This window comes from Kickxella alabastrina (assembly GCF_025024165.1).
Source record: "Kickxella alabastrina strain RSA 675 chromosome Unknown BX661scaffold_21, whole genome shotgun sequence".
NCBI classification, from domain to species: domain Eukaryota; kingdom Fungi; phylum Kickxellomycota; class Kickxellomycetes; order Kickxellales; family Kickxellaceae; genus Kickxella; species Kickxella alabastrina.
This window is the reverse complement of record NW_026251492.1, coordinates 57,125-72,722: the sequence shown is the minus strand read 5'-3', so window position 1 is coordinate 72,722 and position 15,598 is coordinate 57,125. Positions and strand designations below refer to the sequence as shown.

Below are 15,598 nucleotides of genomic sequence, written 5' to 3'. Positions count from 1 at the left end.
TTTGAGTTATAATGTTGTTTATTTCATTATTGCCCTTATTATATTTTTACGCTTACTACCTTAAACACCTTAATAGCCGAATATTGACAACATGGGCGATTCCAGTGGAGAAGATGTTGAGTTTCCCATTCTGTGCGAAACATGTCTAGGAGAGAATCCGTATGTGCGGATGACAAAGGAGAAGCACGGCAAGGAGTGCAAAGTTTGCAACAAGGCGTTCACTATATTTAGATGGCTTCCAGGACGCGGTATGCGGTACAAAAAAACAGAGATTTGTACGATATGCGCAAAGCTCAAAAACGTGTGCCAGACGTGTGTCCTGGATCTCGAGCACGGCCTGCCAGTGCAGGTACGCGACACCGCGCTAAGCATTCAGGACAACGTACCACGGGAAGAGGCCAACCGGCGCGACTACCTTGCTAAAATGGCCAATGGACTGGAAGTTTTGGGTGAGCAGACAGACTTTAGTGGCAAGGCACAGCCGGCTGGCCGCGAGATGCTCAAGCACATGGCCCGCAAGGAACCCTACTACAAGCGCAACCGCGCCCACATTTGCTCTTTCTTTGTAAAAGGAATATGCACGCGTGGCAACGAGTGCCCGTACCGCCACGAGATGCCCCAGGGCGATCCGGAGCTGGCCAAGCAGAACATCATCGACAGATACCACGGAAACAACGATCCCGTGGCCCGTCGCATGCTGGCCCGCTCGTCGGTGACAATGAAGAAGGACAATCTGGCAGTTGCGCCCGAGGACAAGAGTATCATGTCGCTGTTTGTTATGGGGATGGATACGGCTGTGACGCAGCAGGATTTGCGCGACCGTTTTGGCGCCTATGGCGAGCTCAAGTCCATCGTGGTGCCGCCCAAGGGCAACTGTGCTTTTGTCAACTTCAAGTCTCGTGCTGTCGCCGAGGCCGCCGCCGCTGCAGCTCTGGGCGGGTGCATTATCAATGAAAAGTCGCTTAAAGTCGCGTGGGGTCGGCCCAAGCCTAAAGGTCCACAGTCTGATATTCAGAAGCGGCAAACTGATGCTGGCGCGAACGACTCCATTTTTGGTTCTGGTAAGACCAAGATCCCGCCGCCGCCTGGCGCCCTTGGTGATTCTGCAGAGTACCCTAGCCAAGACCCGACAGCGATGGGTGCAGTCGGCAAGTGAGTATTATACTAATATCAAGAACATACTTTGGGCCTGGGCATTGGCGGCAGCCCAGTGTTGGCAAAATGACAATATAAATTGCTTTTTTTGTTTGTTTGAATATTGTAATGAAATTGGATCCCCGGTTAAAGTGAAAATAAAGACTACAAATATAAATGTTTGCTCGACAAGCGATTACGCAAGGTGTGCGTGCTTAGTTATATGCAGCGTATACAAATATGACAGAATGCGTGGAATAACCAGAGTGCATAGCTTGCAATATGAGTATACATAAATGTAAACGATATATTTTCTCTACAAAAAGCACGCTTCTGCTTTTATGTTTCTACTTTTTACCAGTACCCGATCCAGCGGTTCTTTGCGTGCGCCGCCTGGAGTTCGACTCCTTGTCCTTGGAATTCTTCACCGCGCGCTTGGCCTTTGTCTCGTACCTGAACTTCTTGGGCTTTTTCTTCTGCGACTTCCGGGCAGCCTCAGCCTCCTTCTTCTCTCTAATGGCATCGGCCTCAGCGCGACGGGCTCTCTCAGCAACATCCTTCTTGAGCTTGTCAATTAGTCCCTGGGGGGTCAGCCGTTTCTCGAGCAAGATCTCGTCCTCGACAAGGTTCCTCGGATCAAAGTCCCGAACGACCTTGACAGTTGTGACCGATGTTTCTCCAGTCAGCACTGAAGTCTCTACGCCATCTTCATCCTTGTCCTCGTCCTCGCCTCCGGATACCGCTCCCGATCCATCGTCAGACCCAGATTCGCTGTCAGAGTCTGCTCCACCGTAGACAGACTTGTTTTCACGCAGTTTATCGATCAGCGCCTCCTGCTGCTGCTCGCGCCGCTCCCTGCGCAGTTTCAAAAGCTCCTCGCGTTCTTTTTGCTTGGCCTGTTCGATGGCGGTTTCGCGCCTTTCGACCTTGCGCTTGTGGAACCCGGTGAGGAAGGTGCGCCGCGCCTTTGGGTCAAACTCAACTTCCTCTACCTGCTCCTTGCGTGTCTTGCGCTTCTTTGCGTATACTTTACTGCCACTTGTCAGCACTGCCGCATTGTCAGACATTTGAAATATACAAGTAAATAGAAATGTGAATTTTGTGTGTGTTTTGAAAGAAAGAGAAAATTTTTCCGAAATAAAAAGAAATATTTGCATAGCCCCTCACTTTTTTTGCATAGATGTTTCCGGCTGTCAAATGCACTCGTACCAAGAGCTTATGGTTAAATATGATTTGGCATGTGATCAGATTAATATATAAGTTTTTATGAGCAGCACCATTTTGGCAACAACATTTGCTAGCGCAGCCCTGGGCATAGCAGTACCAAGGCGATAAAGGTTCATATAAAATAATGAATTATTGAATGACTTGATCGTTACAAATTAAAAAATTATTTTATGCTGCGGGCAAAGTGCGCCAGGTATATGTGTTGAAAAAGGCACCCGTGAATGCCCCAGAGCGCTTGTTGCATACGCTACTCCATTTAAAATAAAATACTTCATTTACATGGGAATTATTTACGTTGAGTAGAGACTTCTTTATTTTTAATGCGGATTCTACATAATAAAAACAAAGCAGATTATTTATAAAGTGATCTATTCTCAAACACGAATTGTACATAGTACTAAATTAATGCACAGTGTGTTTTTATAAATGAACATTAGGGCATTTTAAAATGCAATACTCCCTTTATTGTGTTATTTATTTACTTTTTCTTGCTCCATTGGTTGGAAATTTTTTTGGCAATGCAACAATTATTTACAAAAATGAAGCTTGTTGAACTAAACAAAATTTATATAAAAGGCGTTGCTATTTCCAATATCTATATAATTTACTATCACTTAAATACATTTGCCTGCTCAACGCCCTCAAATATATCAATTCTACAGCTTCAACAATGGCCCAACAAATTCAATCAGCCCAGACCTCAATGCCTGTCCCCAAGCCATACATGGGTAATTGCGGAAAATGTGGCAATGCATTTCCAACTACCGAACTTAGTGAACACCGAAATAAATGCAACGGCAAGTAATAATGAGATAACCCATGTGCGGATAGCAAGGTATTCCAATACAAATTACTTGTGCAGCCAGCAGATGTTCACTTGAATTGTTGCTGCTGGGTGTATTGCTTCTAGCACGGAATTTTAGTAGTCATTTGGTTGTATTATCTTCCTAGTTCTTTCTTGTTGTTTATACACAATGCCTTTTTAACAAACTATTAAATAAAAAAATGGTGTATTGTTTCATATTGAAAAACTAATTAAAAAAGTAACCAAGCACTTATTGAGTCTGCGTCGCCAACATGGCAACAATCGCAGCGCCAATTCCAGAGCCGTCCTTCGCGAGGCTAAAGTTGATATTCTTGAATTTGTCTTCGGGGATGAAGTGCGAGACAGTCTCTGCGAGAATCTCTTTAAACCCAGGGAAGTGCTCGTACATGGATCCATCAATACCAATGTTAATTTTCTTTGACAGCAGCTCCAGGCGCTTGGTCAAAGTGGCAACCACACCAACGGCACTCAGCCGCGCAGCACGCTCACCGACCAAAACAGCGATGGTTTTGAAAATGCGGCGGTCAACCATGGTCGAAGTAGGCACATTCAGTGTCTTTTCAATGATTTGCTGGATCTCGGAAAGATCTGGCGTGTTGTCGATTGCAGCCGAAGACAGGTAGGATGTGTCGATGGACCACATGGCGTTGAGGATCTCGGACGAGCGGCCGTCAAAAAGCAGCCGCTGGTCGGCCAGCCACAGAATTATGTTACGTGCCACTTCGCCCAAATATAGGCCCGAAATCATCTTCTCGTAAGCCTGCTTGCGCGGATTGATCGACTTGCGATCCAGCTTGATGTCGTGCGGGGTGTAGGGGAGGAAGGCAAAGTCGTCGCTGTCAAAGGCTCCCCACTCCATGTTTAGCACCATCTCGCCGCTGGCCGGATTAGCGCCCTTCCACTTGGCCACATTCGAGACATTCTCGTAGTAAGCGGCATTAGTACCTGTGCCAAAAATAATGCCAATCTGCGACGACGGGTCGTTGTACGCGGCTGATAGCAGAGTGCCGACGGTGTCGTTGACCAGGGCGGCGACCTTGACGCGCAGCCCAAGACGCAGCAGCGCGTCCTGCAGCAGACGCACGACATCGCGACCCACGCACCCAGGCACATTCAGACCCTTGGTCCACTGCACCAGGATACCGCTGTTGATCGACGTCTGTTGCACGGGATAAGAAAACGTAAAACCAATGCTGATCGGCGGCTGGCGTCCCGTCGGGCGCAGATTGCGGTCATCCAAGAATGTCTCGACACACTGCGCGATAAAGTCGAACAGCGTGCGCGACTTGGCTTCCTGCGTCAGCGTAAACTTTTGGTGCTCTGTAGTCACGCCGCCCTTGCCGTTCAGGGTTACCTTGAGTACACGCAGATTGGTGCCGCCAAGATCGATGGCAAAGTAGGAGCCAGTCTCGTTGCCCTTCGGACGCCAGGTGACAAAGCTAGGAATCATCTTGAGCACTTTGCCGTCTGCTGCCAGGCCCTCTTCCATGCGGCGCCGAAACTCTTTCGTGATTGCGGCGAGTCGCTCGTCTGGCAGCAAAAACTGCTTGCCCAGCAAGTCCATGGCTGTCTGCTGCTCAACTGACGCGCCCTCGATGGTGCAGCACAGGTTTAACGTCGAGGAGGCCATTATTGAAAAATGTGTTAAACTTGATATAAGCCCGATGTGATAGTTGGATGAAATAGTAATATAATAGAAGGGATAGAAAAAGGTCTAAAAGCAAAGCCAATATAGTTAAGAGAGAAATAAAAAGTGGCAAAAATAGAAAACGCACTGCTTAAATACGAGGGGCAGCATTCTCTGGGGCCTTATTTCTCTCTCAGGGGCGAAAAACACACACTGTACCCTCTATTAATGGCCCAGATTCTCGCTTTCGGCGCTTATTATAACAATTGCGCGGCGCTCCACACAACATCGATATGACAAGCTTTTTAGATAGCTGATGCTACACCGTGTGACACAATAATTACGTTACAGTGTTCGTTATTATCATCTACCCCCCTCCTCCTGTTCTCAGTATTGTCTCTAATCGAGGCGATGGATATAAAATGACCGATTCAGCCATTAATTTTTTTCGTTAATAAAAGCTTAAAAATTCCACTAACAAATCTCCAACCTGCATGGGTAACCTTTGGCGAAAAGTGTTTACATTTCGTTAAAAGGGGCAGTGCGTTAACACCATGAGATTGCAGATTAAGGATGGCGAAAAATGTGCCATCAGGCAAGACATAAGTGTAACAGTCGTGGCATGGCTGCGGTGCTTAGCTTTCGCATCATTCTCAACGCCCTATTTACAGGCGAGCGGCCTCCCCATTTTTTGCGCAAAAAGGCACCGTTCAATTCGGCTGAACCCGAGTCTACAGCGATGCTCGAGATTTTGCCATTCAATTTTGCCCAGGCCAAAGTCCAAGCCCAAGGCTTCTCTTTGCAAGAAGCAGTGCAATAATTAATATCTTCAACCATAGCTGGTGGCTATTTACTGTCTCTAGTTCCTAAGCACGTGCCGGGTTGCTGTGCAATCAGGACGGGAAGGAAAGATGATTTTCAGGATGCTTTTTTATTTAGATATTTGTAGTCTGATTCTTCAGTATTCTGGCACATAGAAAAATACATTTTCACATGTTTTATAAATTAAAGCTTGGGAAACAGGGGCTTTGTTTTCTGCAAGCTGGCCATAATGGCCACTGGCATATCTCGCGAGTTATGAGCCAGCGCGTTCCAAATTGCCGTGTACTCGAGGCCCTCCCGGACAGTGTGGTCGCGCGAGTAGTTCAGCAGATGTTTTGTGCTGACAACAGCGACAGGCGACTTTGACGCAATCACCGACGCAGTCTCTAGGGCTGCCGCCACCATATCCTCCTTGGACGCATACAGGCTGCCAACCAGCCCGACAGCCAGCGCCTCCTTGCTGGACACCGTGCGTGCAGTATAGCATGCTTCGCGCACCCAGCTGCCATTACCGACTATTTTAGGTAACCGCTGCAACGTGCCGACGTCAGCAGCCATACCAATGTCCACTTCCTTTACGACAAAGTACGCGTCTTCGGTGGCAACCCGCATATCACATGCGGATACCACGTCGATGCCAATACCGAGGCAGCCGCCATGGATTGCGGCAATAACCGGCTTGTCGCACGCCTCAATGGCCGAAATAGCGTCCTGGATTTTCATGATGAATAGCCGGTGATAGTAGCCACTGCGGGCCCGGTCGGTGTCGCTGGTGTTGGATTGGGCCAGCGGGCCTGTGGCTGCCTCCTTGAGATCCAGCCCGGCGGTGAACATGCGCCCGGCGGCCGAAAGAACCACGCAGCGCACGTCGCCATCACTTTGGAAGCGTGTAAAGCAATGCCCGATTTCTGTCCATGTCTGCGTGTTGACCGCATTAAGCGCCTTGGGGCGGTTGATTTCAACATGGGCGACGCCTTCGCTTGATATGCTGACGATGAGGCACTCGTACTGGTACTTGTTTGTCATAGTCACAATGTGTTATTTTAATATTGAAAAAGGAATAAGAGATGAGCAAAGAATGGGAAAAATATCAATGAATGAACGAATGAACAACAAAAGGTGAAAGACAAGGGTATCAAAAAATGAGACAATAGCACTCTGTGCATGCGATTAAATAATTTTTCTTTACTCTACAGGCATGTGAACAAATGCCTGGAAAAAAACAGGTTTAAGCAATAGTTTTTGAATAAAAAATACATTCCATTCGGACAAGCCATCATCCCAGAAGCCGACGGTGCTGCAGGATAATACTGCTACTCGTATTACTCCTCCATCGCCGGCACATAGAATGGCTCTGAAGGAATCAACGACGTGAACAGCGCAATGACCAGGGCTTTTGCCTTCTCCAGTGCAGAAAACTCACGCTGCCTGTGCTGGTGCTGCTGGTGCTGTTGCTGCCCACTCTGCGCACCGCCATTGCCGCCTTCATCCACATTCTGCCGCCGACCATCAATATGGCGGTTATACTGGCGCAGCCGCATTAGCTGCTGCTGCGCCCAGTTACTTCGAAGCACAACAAATCCAGCCACAATCACCAGCAATAGCAACATGCGCCCCATGCTCGCGTCATGCGCCATCACTGCCACAAACAAAAGCATTCGCAGCAGAATCCACGCCGCATTCCAGATAGCGTGGAAGTCGAGGTTGCCGAGTACTTGTGCTAGAGGCTGCTGCTGCGGTTGCGGCTGTTGCCGAGGCTGCTGGTCCTGTTGCCATTGCTGTTGTTGATTTTGATTATGTGCTCGATTGTTAGGAACGTCGTTTGCATGGGGAATGTTGCGGAGTTGCTCGCGCATGGCTTCCAGCTGCTGCATTAAATCACCCTGACGCTCGTTAGACTGTAAGGCAGGTATCACAGTGCTGCTGCCAATCGGCTGGCTTGCATTTTGCTGCCGCTGCTGCTTTAGCTCGACCAAGTATGGCGTGCCATCAACCAATACATACTGAAATGCATTTCCCAGCGGTATGACGGAAGGTGAGTGCTGAAAAGTGGGTATAGCCAAGTTACTGCTAGAGTCAGCCACATTCGTGGCTACTGGCGCCGGGTTACCATCCGCCTTTGATTTACCCCGACTGCTGTGTGCATTCAAGGCTTTCTGTGGGGGCAGGCTCGGCATAGGCGTGCTCAGCACAAAATGCACTACTGCTTGAACAACATCGGATGGCGGTAGCGGCAGAGTCGGCGTTGTATCGCTTTCTTCTTTGCACAAGCAACATACCAAGTCCTTGTCATTGAGAACCCGGCCCCTCCAGACAATACGCATGTCTCGCGCGCGTGGCTCCGCAGGATGCTCCCGCTCAATCGTCTGCTTGAGATCCCAAATGCTCTGCTCTGACTGCATGTGTACTGCAAAGTCTTCGGCCGTCGGGACTGAAGGGGAGCGTAACAAAATGTGGATTTTCATAGAAAAATTGCGAGATAAATGTATAATTTGTGTGTGTCTGAGCGTTAGTTTTGGCTGTCAAGATAATAAAAAAGAAGTGGTGATATAAAAAAGTACAAATTGAATCGAGGAATGAAAAGCAAAAATTTAAAATACAGAAAAAAAGGGCAAGACAAAATTGGATAAAAACAAAGCAAAGAAAGGTCGGTTGCCTCAGTCTTGTCTTTCGTCCATTTCATTTTCCTCCGCGTGGATTTTTTTATTTCCTATCTTTCTGCCAATCGAAGAATGTAACGTCACAGGCCCGCATTAATTTTTTTCCTTTAGTTTAGTCTGCAAGAAAAAAGGCACGTTTTAACTACCCACAAGGAAAAATATGGCCTATAAATTATTCTGCTTCAAAAACCACTTTGCAAAAATTTGCTGGAGCAGCCGTTTAGACACTGTAAATCTATAAATACATTTCTATATACTCTTTAGCACCCGAGAAAAACACAAAACAAGCACAACACGGGTCATGGTATGAGCACAAATACGCACAAAAGCAACAACAATATTAACCAGCAAAACAAAACAATAAAACACCCACGATTTTTTTAGCGCTAAACCACCCGTTCCACCCTGTCTCCACAAATGCCGATATAGGCACGAAACCAAGAAAAGGCGCAGTCCATGCTATATCGCTTCCGCGAGGCACAATCCATAGAAAGCGGTCAGCACAAGCCCAAGGGGCGGCGGCCGCACCTGGCCTCTCAAGTAGACAGCCTCGACGAGGCCGAAAAATGGCGGCGAGACGTAATCCGTGAAGTCTCCCGCCTGGTATCCAAAATCCACGACCTCTCTCTGCCCGAGACGCAAATTCGCGACCTCAACGACGAAATAAACAAGCTCCTGCGCGTCAAAAACCACTGGGATGCGCGGATTCTTGAGCTCGGCGGCCCCGATTATAAGAAGATCGGCCCAAAGATGCTCGACCACCAGGGCAAGGAGGTGCCTGGGAACCGCGGCTACAAGTACTTTGGCCGGGCCAAGGACTTGCCTGACGTGCAGGAGCTGGTTGCGAGGCAGAAGGGAGGGTTGAAGCCCAAGAACAATACCAGGGCGGAGATGCTCAGGCGCGCGGACGCCGTTTACTATGGATATGCTGACGAGGACGACGACGGCGAGCTGCTTGAGTACGAGCGCCAGGTGACCGAGCGTCGGATTCAGAAGCTCCGCAGCGCCCACGACGCCACGCTCGAAGAGGATGGCAACAGCGACAGCGACTCTGATAGCGGCGACGAGCCCGCGGCAGAAACAGATGCATACTAATTCAATGCAGTATTTGTATCTTACTCAATTTCAATCCCATGTTTCTTCTATTTATTTAAACTTTACTCGCTCCGTGTGCTATTTTATTCTACATAAATGTGTTGTCCTCTTCGTTGACGTCGCTCAGGTTCAGAATGACAACCTCGCCGGCACCCTTCACCTCGCTGCCAATCAGCTCGGTGATGGCGCGGTACTGTCCCGGATCAATAAGGCAAATGAGCTCGTACACCTCACCCTTCTCTTCGTCCTCGAGCTTAGCAATCAGCTCCAAGATCTGGTCCTTCAGTCTCTTGGCGTCCTTGGCGGGCATGACAATGCGAACGCGCATCTGCGCCCTCGCAATCGGCACCACATTCTGCTCCTGGATCTGCCTGATAACATCAAGCGCCTGCTGCTTCGCACTGCGGTTCGGGTTAATCGAGTAATGAATGTCCACCATGACCTTCTCAATCATCGTCACCGTGTAGGGCTGCTGCGTGCTCGGGTTCACGCACTTTTCGGCAACCACTGTAGCAATGTCTCGCAGCATGTTGTCCAGGCTGAGCTGTCTCTCCTTTTCCGAAATCTGCTGCTCGCCCTTCATCAGGATCTCTTTGATTATATCGTGGAGGTTTTCTGTGTTGAAGCATAGTTTCAGATCCTCTTTGCTGGCCAACGAGCCCTTGGACACGTTTGTGAACACTTGGTCGATTTGCAGCACCTCGTCAAGGTCTGTCTCGACATTTGTGCGCCATTCGGAAACCTTGTTCTTGTAGCACGCGACCTCGAACCGCTTGCCGTCCCTGCGCAGCCGTACCACGGACACATTGGTCAGGCGAATTTTCGCAGAGGGTTGGAAAATTTTGCCACCAGCCATTATATGAAAAAAGAGAGAAATGAATTAAAGGTAAATTTAACACGTTCAAATGTAAGAAGAGTAAAGGCAAAAAAAATGAAAAGAAAAAGAAAAAATTTAAGGAAGAAAAAATAACCCTCTTGATTTTCAATTGCTAAATTTTTCTTCTTTTCTTCAGCTGGCGTTTAAATGCCATCAAGAAGAAACCAGCTTTGCTCGGCGACATCCAAGCGCGTTACACGGAGTGCGCTGATCCTGGGCACAGCGTGTTTTTTGAACACCATGTCGTGTCCGTTAATGCGCACCATCTGGCGCCCTTCCGGGCGCTTTCGTCCGCGCTGTCCGGCGACAAACCCCTCAACGCAAATGGCCGCAGCACCCGCCTGGCCAAGCATCCGACCAATGGGATCACTGCTATCGTCACCACCATGCGCATTGCTATCTTGATAATGCCATGCGGAATGTGCCGGCGCATTCCAGAGGAGTTGGCCGTTCCACGATTGCGCGGCTGTCTGGTACAGCTCCTCCACGTCCCCCGATGTCAACCCAATCATACTGATCGTGTTCAGCGCGCTGCTGGTGACCACCCGCGCTATCCCGCTTCCGTCAGACACCCGGCACGCCAACTCGATTCGGGGCTGTGCCGTGGTGCTGTCGCTCAAATAGGCCGTGTCTGGTGACTGCCTGTCAATCATACGATGCTGCTTGCTGAAGCACGAGCAGCTTAGGCCGCAGACCGTCTGCCCACACGCTGTGCACTCCATAAAAACGCTCAGGCTCTCGACATTTGTGACTCTGCAGCTTAGCACAAACCGCCGCTGTGCCTGGTCGCCACTCGACCAGCCTGTAAGCTGCCCTATGCACAATCTGACCGCGTGTGTGCCGTCTTCAAGCTCATTGGACTGTATGTCGACTGGATTCGCTGATGGCGTCGACTGTGCAGAGACAGGCACAATGCTCGTCGCAAATGTCGAAGACAAGTATCGATGCCCCGTGGTTTTGGCGGCGCCAACAGTGACGTTTTGAAATATAACGCCGGCACCAGGAAGCAGTCCGACGGGGTGCGTGTAACTCGATAGCTTTATATACAGAGAGATGGTACATACAATGTCGTCCTTGTCGCGCAAAGTGATGCAGTTTTCAAAAAGCCCGGCCACAGGATCCCCGCTGTTGGCATTGTCGTCACTGTTGCTGCCGACATTGCTGCTACTGTCGGCGCTGGATTTGTGCCTAGAAAACAAAACTACTCGTTTGACCTCTCGCTGGAGTACAATTCCACAAACAGATATCAGGCTTCCCGGCGCTGCGTACTCCGAATCTCGGCCAGCAACTGTTGCTTCGTTGACCTCTCGCACCGAAAAAACGCGCGGCGCCTGCAATCGCTCGACAATACTGCTGCCACTAGCGCTGTCATGCTCAATGTGAACGGTGGGGATTGCAAGCGCCTTGGCAATATACGGCTGGCTGGCACCAATGCGCTGGCCGTTTGAGAAGAGCTGCACCGGATGTATGTGGTCGAGTAGGCCCATTCGAACTACAACCATGCTGCTGCCTGCCTGGCCACCGTGCATGTAACGCATAGAAGAGCGGTCATGGAGGCACACCACGTATGCGCTCCCGGGAGAGAATTGCACTGGCAGTTTTCTGGGCGAAAAGTGCACGGTGCAGTGCTCCATCTGGTGCTGGCCTGGATCACCGTTGCGCGTCAAGGCAAGGTCGATTTCCGGCCGCCCGTCCGGCGCGTTCCTCAGCTGCTGATGGAAATGATCATGTCGAATACTCAGCGCCATGCCCTTGACGCAAGCCCGCGATGGCCACGGGGAGTGGCTATCAGCAGACTGCCCTGTGGATCCGATTGATGGCGAGTCCAGCACCGGTGCCACTGCGCCCTGCCAGTGAACATACATCACAAAGCAGATCGTTTTCTCAGGCTCGCCGTTGCCACCGATTCTCTCGCTGACAGACTGCATTGGCAGCTGCAAATTGGTCGCTCCGCCAAAGTTCGGATCGGCGTACATGATTGTTGGGCTTGAAATGGCCGCATAGACAAGCCCGAAATCCGGCAACTGCTGCATGCCCGCGCCGCTGGTCTTGTTGATAGCAGCAACATCAATCGTCTCGATAGAAAAGCGCCAGTTGTTCCACGAGTACAAATGACCAATGAGGTGTTGGCCAGAAAACAGCGGCGAATGCGGCTCTGCAGCTCCTCGCAATGGTCTTGACCCCGAAATGCAGCTGGGATGAACGCGCATGTACCCGGTGCTGTCCCACAGAAAAACCTCGCCTCGGTCGCCCAGCACAATGCGCCCAACCAGGGGCGTTGACTGGAGCAGCAGATCTGCCGGGTAAATGCTGGATGCCTGCACCTGCACCTCCGGGGACAGCCTTGCCTCACCTCTCGCCGGTTGCCTGCTTTGCATCTGTATATCCCGGAATAGCCCGAGTCGGCGGAGAACGTTGCCCAGCGTGACTACTCTCATTGCGGCGCCCGTGCGGCTGGATTGGCAGTGCTTGCTATGGGCGAGGAACTCAGTGTTGGGATTGCGCCGAGCGCTGCTTGTCGCGCCGGTCCAAACCAGGGCCATGCTCAGAATCTGCTTTGCAGCATCGGAACCGCTTCCTTTGGTTGACAGCGGTCCGCTGGGAAACTTCTTGCTCAGCTTCCAGAACGCCTCTGCGGTTTCAAGAAACCGCGCCAATCCGCCCGCGCGCTTGGCCAGGGCAAAGGCCAGGTCACTGTCGAGGAATATTTGCGCCAACCCGGGATCACTGCCGGGCGCAAAGTCTGTGATGTGGACGGAGGACCGGGCACACGCACCAAACACCAGAGCCTGCTGCTGGTCGGTTGGCAGGGCCTGGGGCCCTGATCTGTCGGGCCAAATGTGCTTGAGCCAGCTCCAGCGGTAGCTGCTGCTGTTTTTAAGTAGAACCACATGCATGTTATCCAACAGCACGCGCGTGCCTGGCCGAAGAACTACCAGCGGTGAGAATTGAGGCCAGTATGCAAGCACAAGTATGTGGCAGCCGTCGATGACGTAGATGCCCAAAGTCAGATCCAGCATCTTCGTGATTTCGCCCTCGTAGCTCTCAAGCTTGTCCTGGTGCGCCAGGAGATGCCTGTCGTCCAAGTGTACCACAGCACCGGGTTGGCTCTTGGGCGTGGTTGCCGCGGTCATTGGTGCAGCCTGGCCAAGTGCAATCTGCGATAGCAGTGACTCTTGCGAGCTTTGCGTGAATGCAGATTGTGACTGTCGGGAAATATACATTTGGCTATCCTCTAACGCGTCAAAATCGTTGATTCTAAAGACCAGCGATGTCGGCGATGCAGTAAAAATGGGCACCCCGTCGGTTTCGCCAGTTCTCAGCGTTGAGGGCTGCAGGTCGCTGGCAAACACCAAGTCCCCAATGAACAATGCTGCAAATATGCCAGGAAAGCGCTGTGCGCTGAGAAGAACCGGTATGGAAACTGTGCCCGCGGCGTCACTCATGCTGGTCGGCGGCAGGGCATCAACAGACAGGTCAATTATAAACCCAAAGGCGTCGCTGCCGTCACCAATGGCCGACAAGGCGCTCACCGCGCTCACACGCCCAGAAATTGAAATTAAACCCTGTCGCCGGCGGTCCTTTCCAGCAGCTGCGCTTGCCCCGCTTGCAAGTATCTTAGCGGCCTTGTTGCCGCTCGTAGGAGCCACACACCTTATTACTGCTACAAATTGCTTTTCATAGTCCAGCTCTGGATGTACTTGCTGGTCGAGCCACCAAGAAAGCGGGTAATGATATTCAGGAAGCATATAATCCGAACGCGGCAAAATGATTGGCGCTGAGAGCACCTCAATGTACGCCAGCGCACCGGCCCTTGGGCTGTGGAGAGCCGCCGGGTGATGAATGTAGCGCCAGTGAGTGATAAGCACGCACACTTGTGTGTCGAACCATGGCGCTTGTGGATTTAACAGCCGGCACCGAATGAATTCCTCCTGTGTACTGCTTGCATTGCAGCGGTCGACAAACACCACGCATCCTGGAGAAACTTCGTATGGTGGATATGAAAAAATCTGTGAATTTTGGGCCACTCTTAGCGTTCCCAGCAGCGCAATCTCTGCGGTCGAAATTGAAGCAGCTCTAGTGCGGCTGGCTTTGTAAATATTGCTGCGAACACTGGCCAAGGGGTAAATACGTACGGGCGCTAAATTACTAATCATTAAATAATAAATAAGTAAAGTAACAGAAAGAGACAGTATAATTGTTGGTATATAGAGGCTTTGAAAAATAAAATTGACGTTTTTCAGACAAAATGTGCAGTATTCGACCTGATTGCCACTTTAAATTGTGGTTCTTGGTGTATGGGTTGACTCAAGACAATATAATTTTGCTATTTAAGCGATTCATTAGAATTAGAGGGGGTAAATGTTATCATTCCTTTTTTATTTTAAAAAAACAGCTCTATCCAATAAAAAATTTGGACAAGTGTTTAAAAAATGCAAAAATTAACTGATGAGTTGGTATAAAAATACTCGAATGAATCAGAAAATAACTAGAATAGCTAAAATGGTAAAATCAAAGAGCCTGCTCAAATGATAAACCAGTAATGTAAACAGAGGCTTAGCGACTAGAGACGGAGGAAGGGTAAAATATTTCTGCTCCGGAGGCCTTGGGGGCATAGTCAACTATGAAGAGTTTAGAGGCCTTGGCGGACATGTACATAATTGGATCTTTGGTATTAACTATTATTTTTTTCTTACTAATTTTCCAAATTTCTTTTTTTTTTTTTTTCCTCTTTTCCTTTGATGAATTTATGTATGTCCTTATTATTTATGATGAATCCCTTCATTCCAGCCTCGCATTCTAATAAAACTGTTTTATGTTCATAATCACTATATATGATGTAGCTTTCAATCTTACAACCTTTGCTGTTGAAATATTTTTCTAATATTTTAAATGTAGTTTTCTTGTGAAAAATATACTCATTACGTTCAGCGATTGGATGGGGAACATCCCCATTGTCATATTTTAGAATTAGATTAATAACCAAATCCTTAGCAAGCTCTGCGAGTGCTTTATCTGCTCGAGCTTTCTGTGCTTTTAATGTCTCCACCATTACCGATTTTTTATTCTGCTCAGCATTTCTTCTTGATTTGGCAGCCTTCTGTGCTACCATATTTAGCCCATCCAAGAATTCATTTAGCTTTATCTCTGTCTTATTTTTCTTTATTGCCGTTACAGCCTGTTTAAAGCAATCTAGTAGATTCATAGCTAATAATGGTATATGAAAAGTAAAGCTAGTATTTATATGCGGACAAAATAAATAAATAAAATTATGGATTAGTGGGAAATGAAAGAAGCGTTAACTCGAGCCTTTGTTGGATACTGTGTCT

The 15,598-nt window shown here is 49.2% G+C and overlaps 8 protein-coding genes across 8 annotated transcripts; 2 read left to right on the top strand and 6 right to left on the bottom strand.

The window, feature by feature from the left end:
* The first annotated feature begins 22 nt into the window (after positions 1 to 22).
* Positions 23 to 1,312, top strand: BX661DRAFT_186219 (uncharacterized protein). Its single transcript, XM_051536984.1, has one exon. It carries the CDS (start codon positions 92 to 94, stop codon positions 1,154 to 1,156), a length of 1,065 nt encoding a protein of 354 aa, XP_051389743.1. The 5' UTR covers positions 23 to 91; the 3' UTR covers positions 1,157 to 1,312.
* BX661DRAFT_186218 (nucleolar protein 12-domain-containing protein) lies at positions 1,313 to 2,266 on the bottom strand. Its single transcript, XM_051536983.1, has one exon. It carries the CDS (start codon positions 2,199 to 2,201, stop codon positions 1,482 to 1,484), a length of 720 nt encoding a protein of 239 aa, XP_051389742.1. The 5' UTR covers positions 2,202 to 2,266; the 3' UTR covers positions 1,313 to 1,481.
* A 1,099-nt stretch (positions 2,267 to 3,365) lies between these two features.
* BX661DRAFT_186217 (hexokinase-domain-containing protein) lies at positions 3,366 to 5,183 on the bottom strand. Its single transcript, XM_051536982.1, has one exon. The coding sequence runs from the start codon at positions 4,815 to 4,817 to the stop codon at positions 3,417 to 3,419; it is 1,401 nt and encodes a 466-aa protein (XP_051389741.1). The 5' UTR covers positions 4,818 to 5,183; the 3' UTR covers positions 3,366 to 3,416.
* Positions 5,184 to 5,574: 391 nt separating this feature from the next.
* Positions 5,575 to 6,755, bottom strand: BX661DRAFT_186215 (ClpP/crotonase-like domain-containing protein). The gene has a single exon (XM_051536981.1). It carries the CDS (start codon positions 6,660 to 6,662, stop codon positions 5,820 to 5,822), a length of 843 nt encoding a protein of 280 aa, XP_051389740.1. The 5' UTR covers positions 6,663 to 6,755; the 3' UTR covers positions 5,575 to 5,819.
* On the bottom strand, positions 6,756 to 8,262 carry BX661DRAFT_186213 (uncharacterized protein). The gene has a single exon (XM_051536980.1). The coding sequence runs from the start codon at positions 8,099 to 8,101 to the stop codon at positions 6,959 to 6,961; it is 1,143 nt and encodes a 380-aa protein (XP_051389739.1). The 5' UTR covers positions 8,102 to 8,262; the 3' UTR covers positions 6,756 to 6,958.
* Positions 8,263 to 8,453: 191 nt separating this feature from the next.
* Positions 8,454 to 9,423, top strand: BX661DRAFT_186211 (Isy1-like splicing factor). The gene is made up of 2 exons (XM_051536979.1): positions 8,454 to 8,600; positions 8,726 to 9,423. The coding sequence occupies exons 1-2, from the start codon at positions 8,598 to 8,600 to the stop codon at positions 9,389 to 9,391; spliced, it is 669 nt and encodes a 222-aa protein (XP_051389738.1). The 5' UTR covers positions 8,454 to 8,597; the 3' UTR covers positions 9,392 to 9,423.
* Positions 9,424 to 9,479: 56 nt separating this feature from the next.
* On the bottom strand, positions 9,480 to 10,247 carry BX661DRAFT_194414 (putative Shwachman-Bodian-diamond syndrome protein; the record flags this gene model as incomplete). Its single annotated transcript, XM_051537879.1, has 1 exon — positions 9,480 to 10,247. The coding sequence occupies one exon, from the start codon at positions 10,245 to 10,247 to the stop codon at positions 9,480 to 9,482; it is 768 nt and encodes a 255-aa protein (XP_051389737.1).
* Positions 10,248 to 10,411: 164 nt separating this feature from the next.
* On the bottom strand, positions 10,412 to 14,425 carry BX661DRAFT_200012 (uncharacterized protein; the record flags this gene model as incomplete). The annotated part of the gene is made up of 1 exon (XM_051538369.1): positions 10,412 to 14,425. One exon carries the CDS (start codon positions 14,423 to 14,425, stop codon positions 10,412 to 10,414), a length of 4,014 nt encoding a protein of 1,337 aa, XP_051389736.1.
* Positions 14,426 to 15,598: the final 1,173 nt, after the last annotated feature.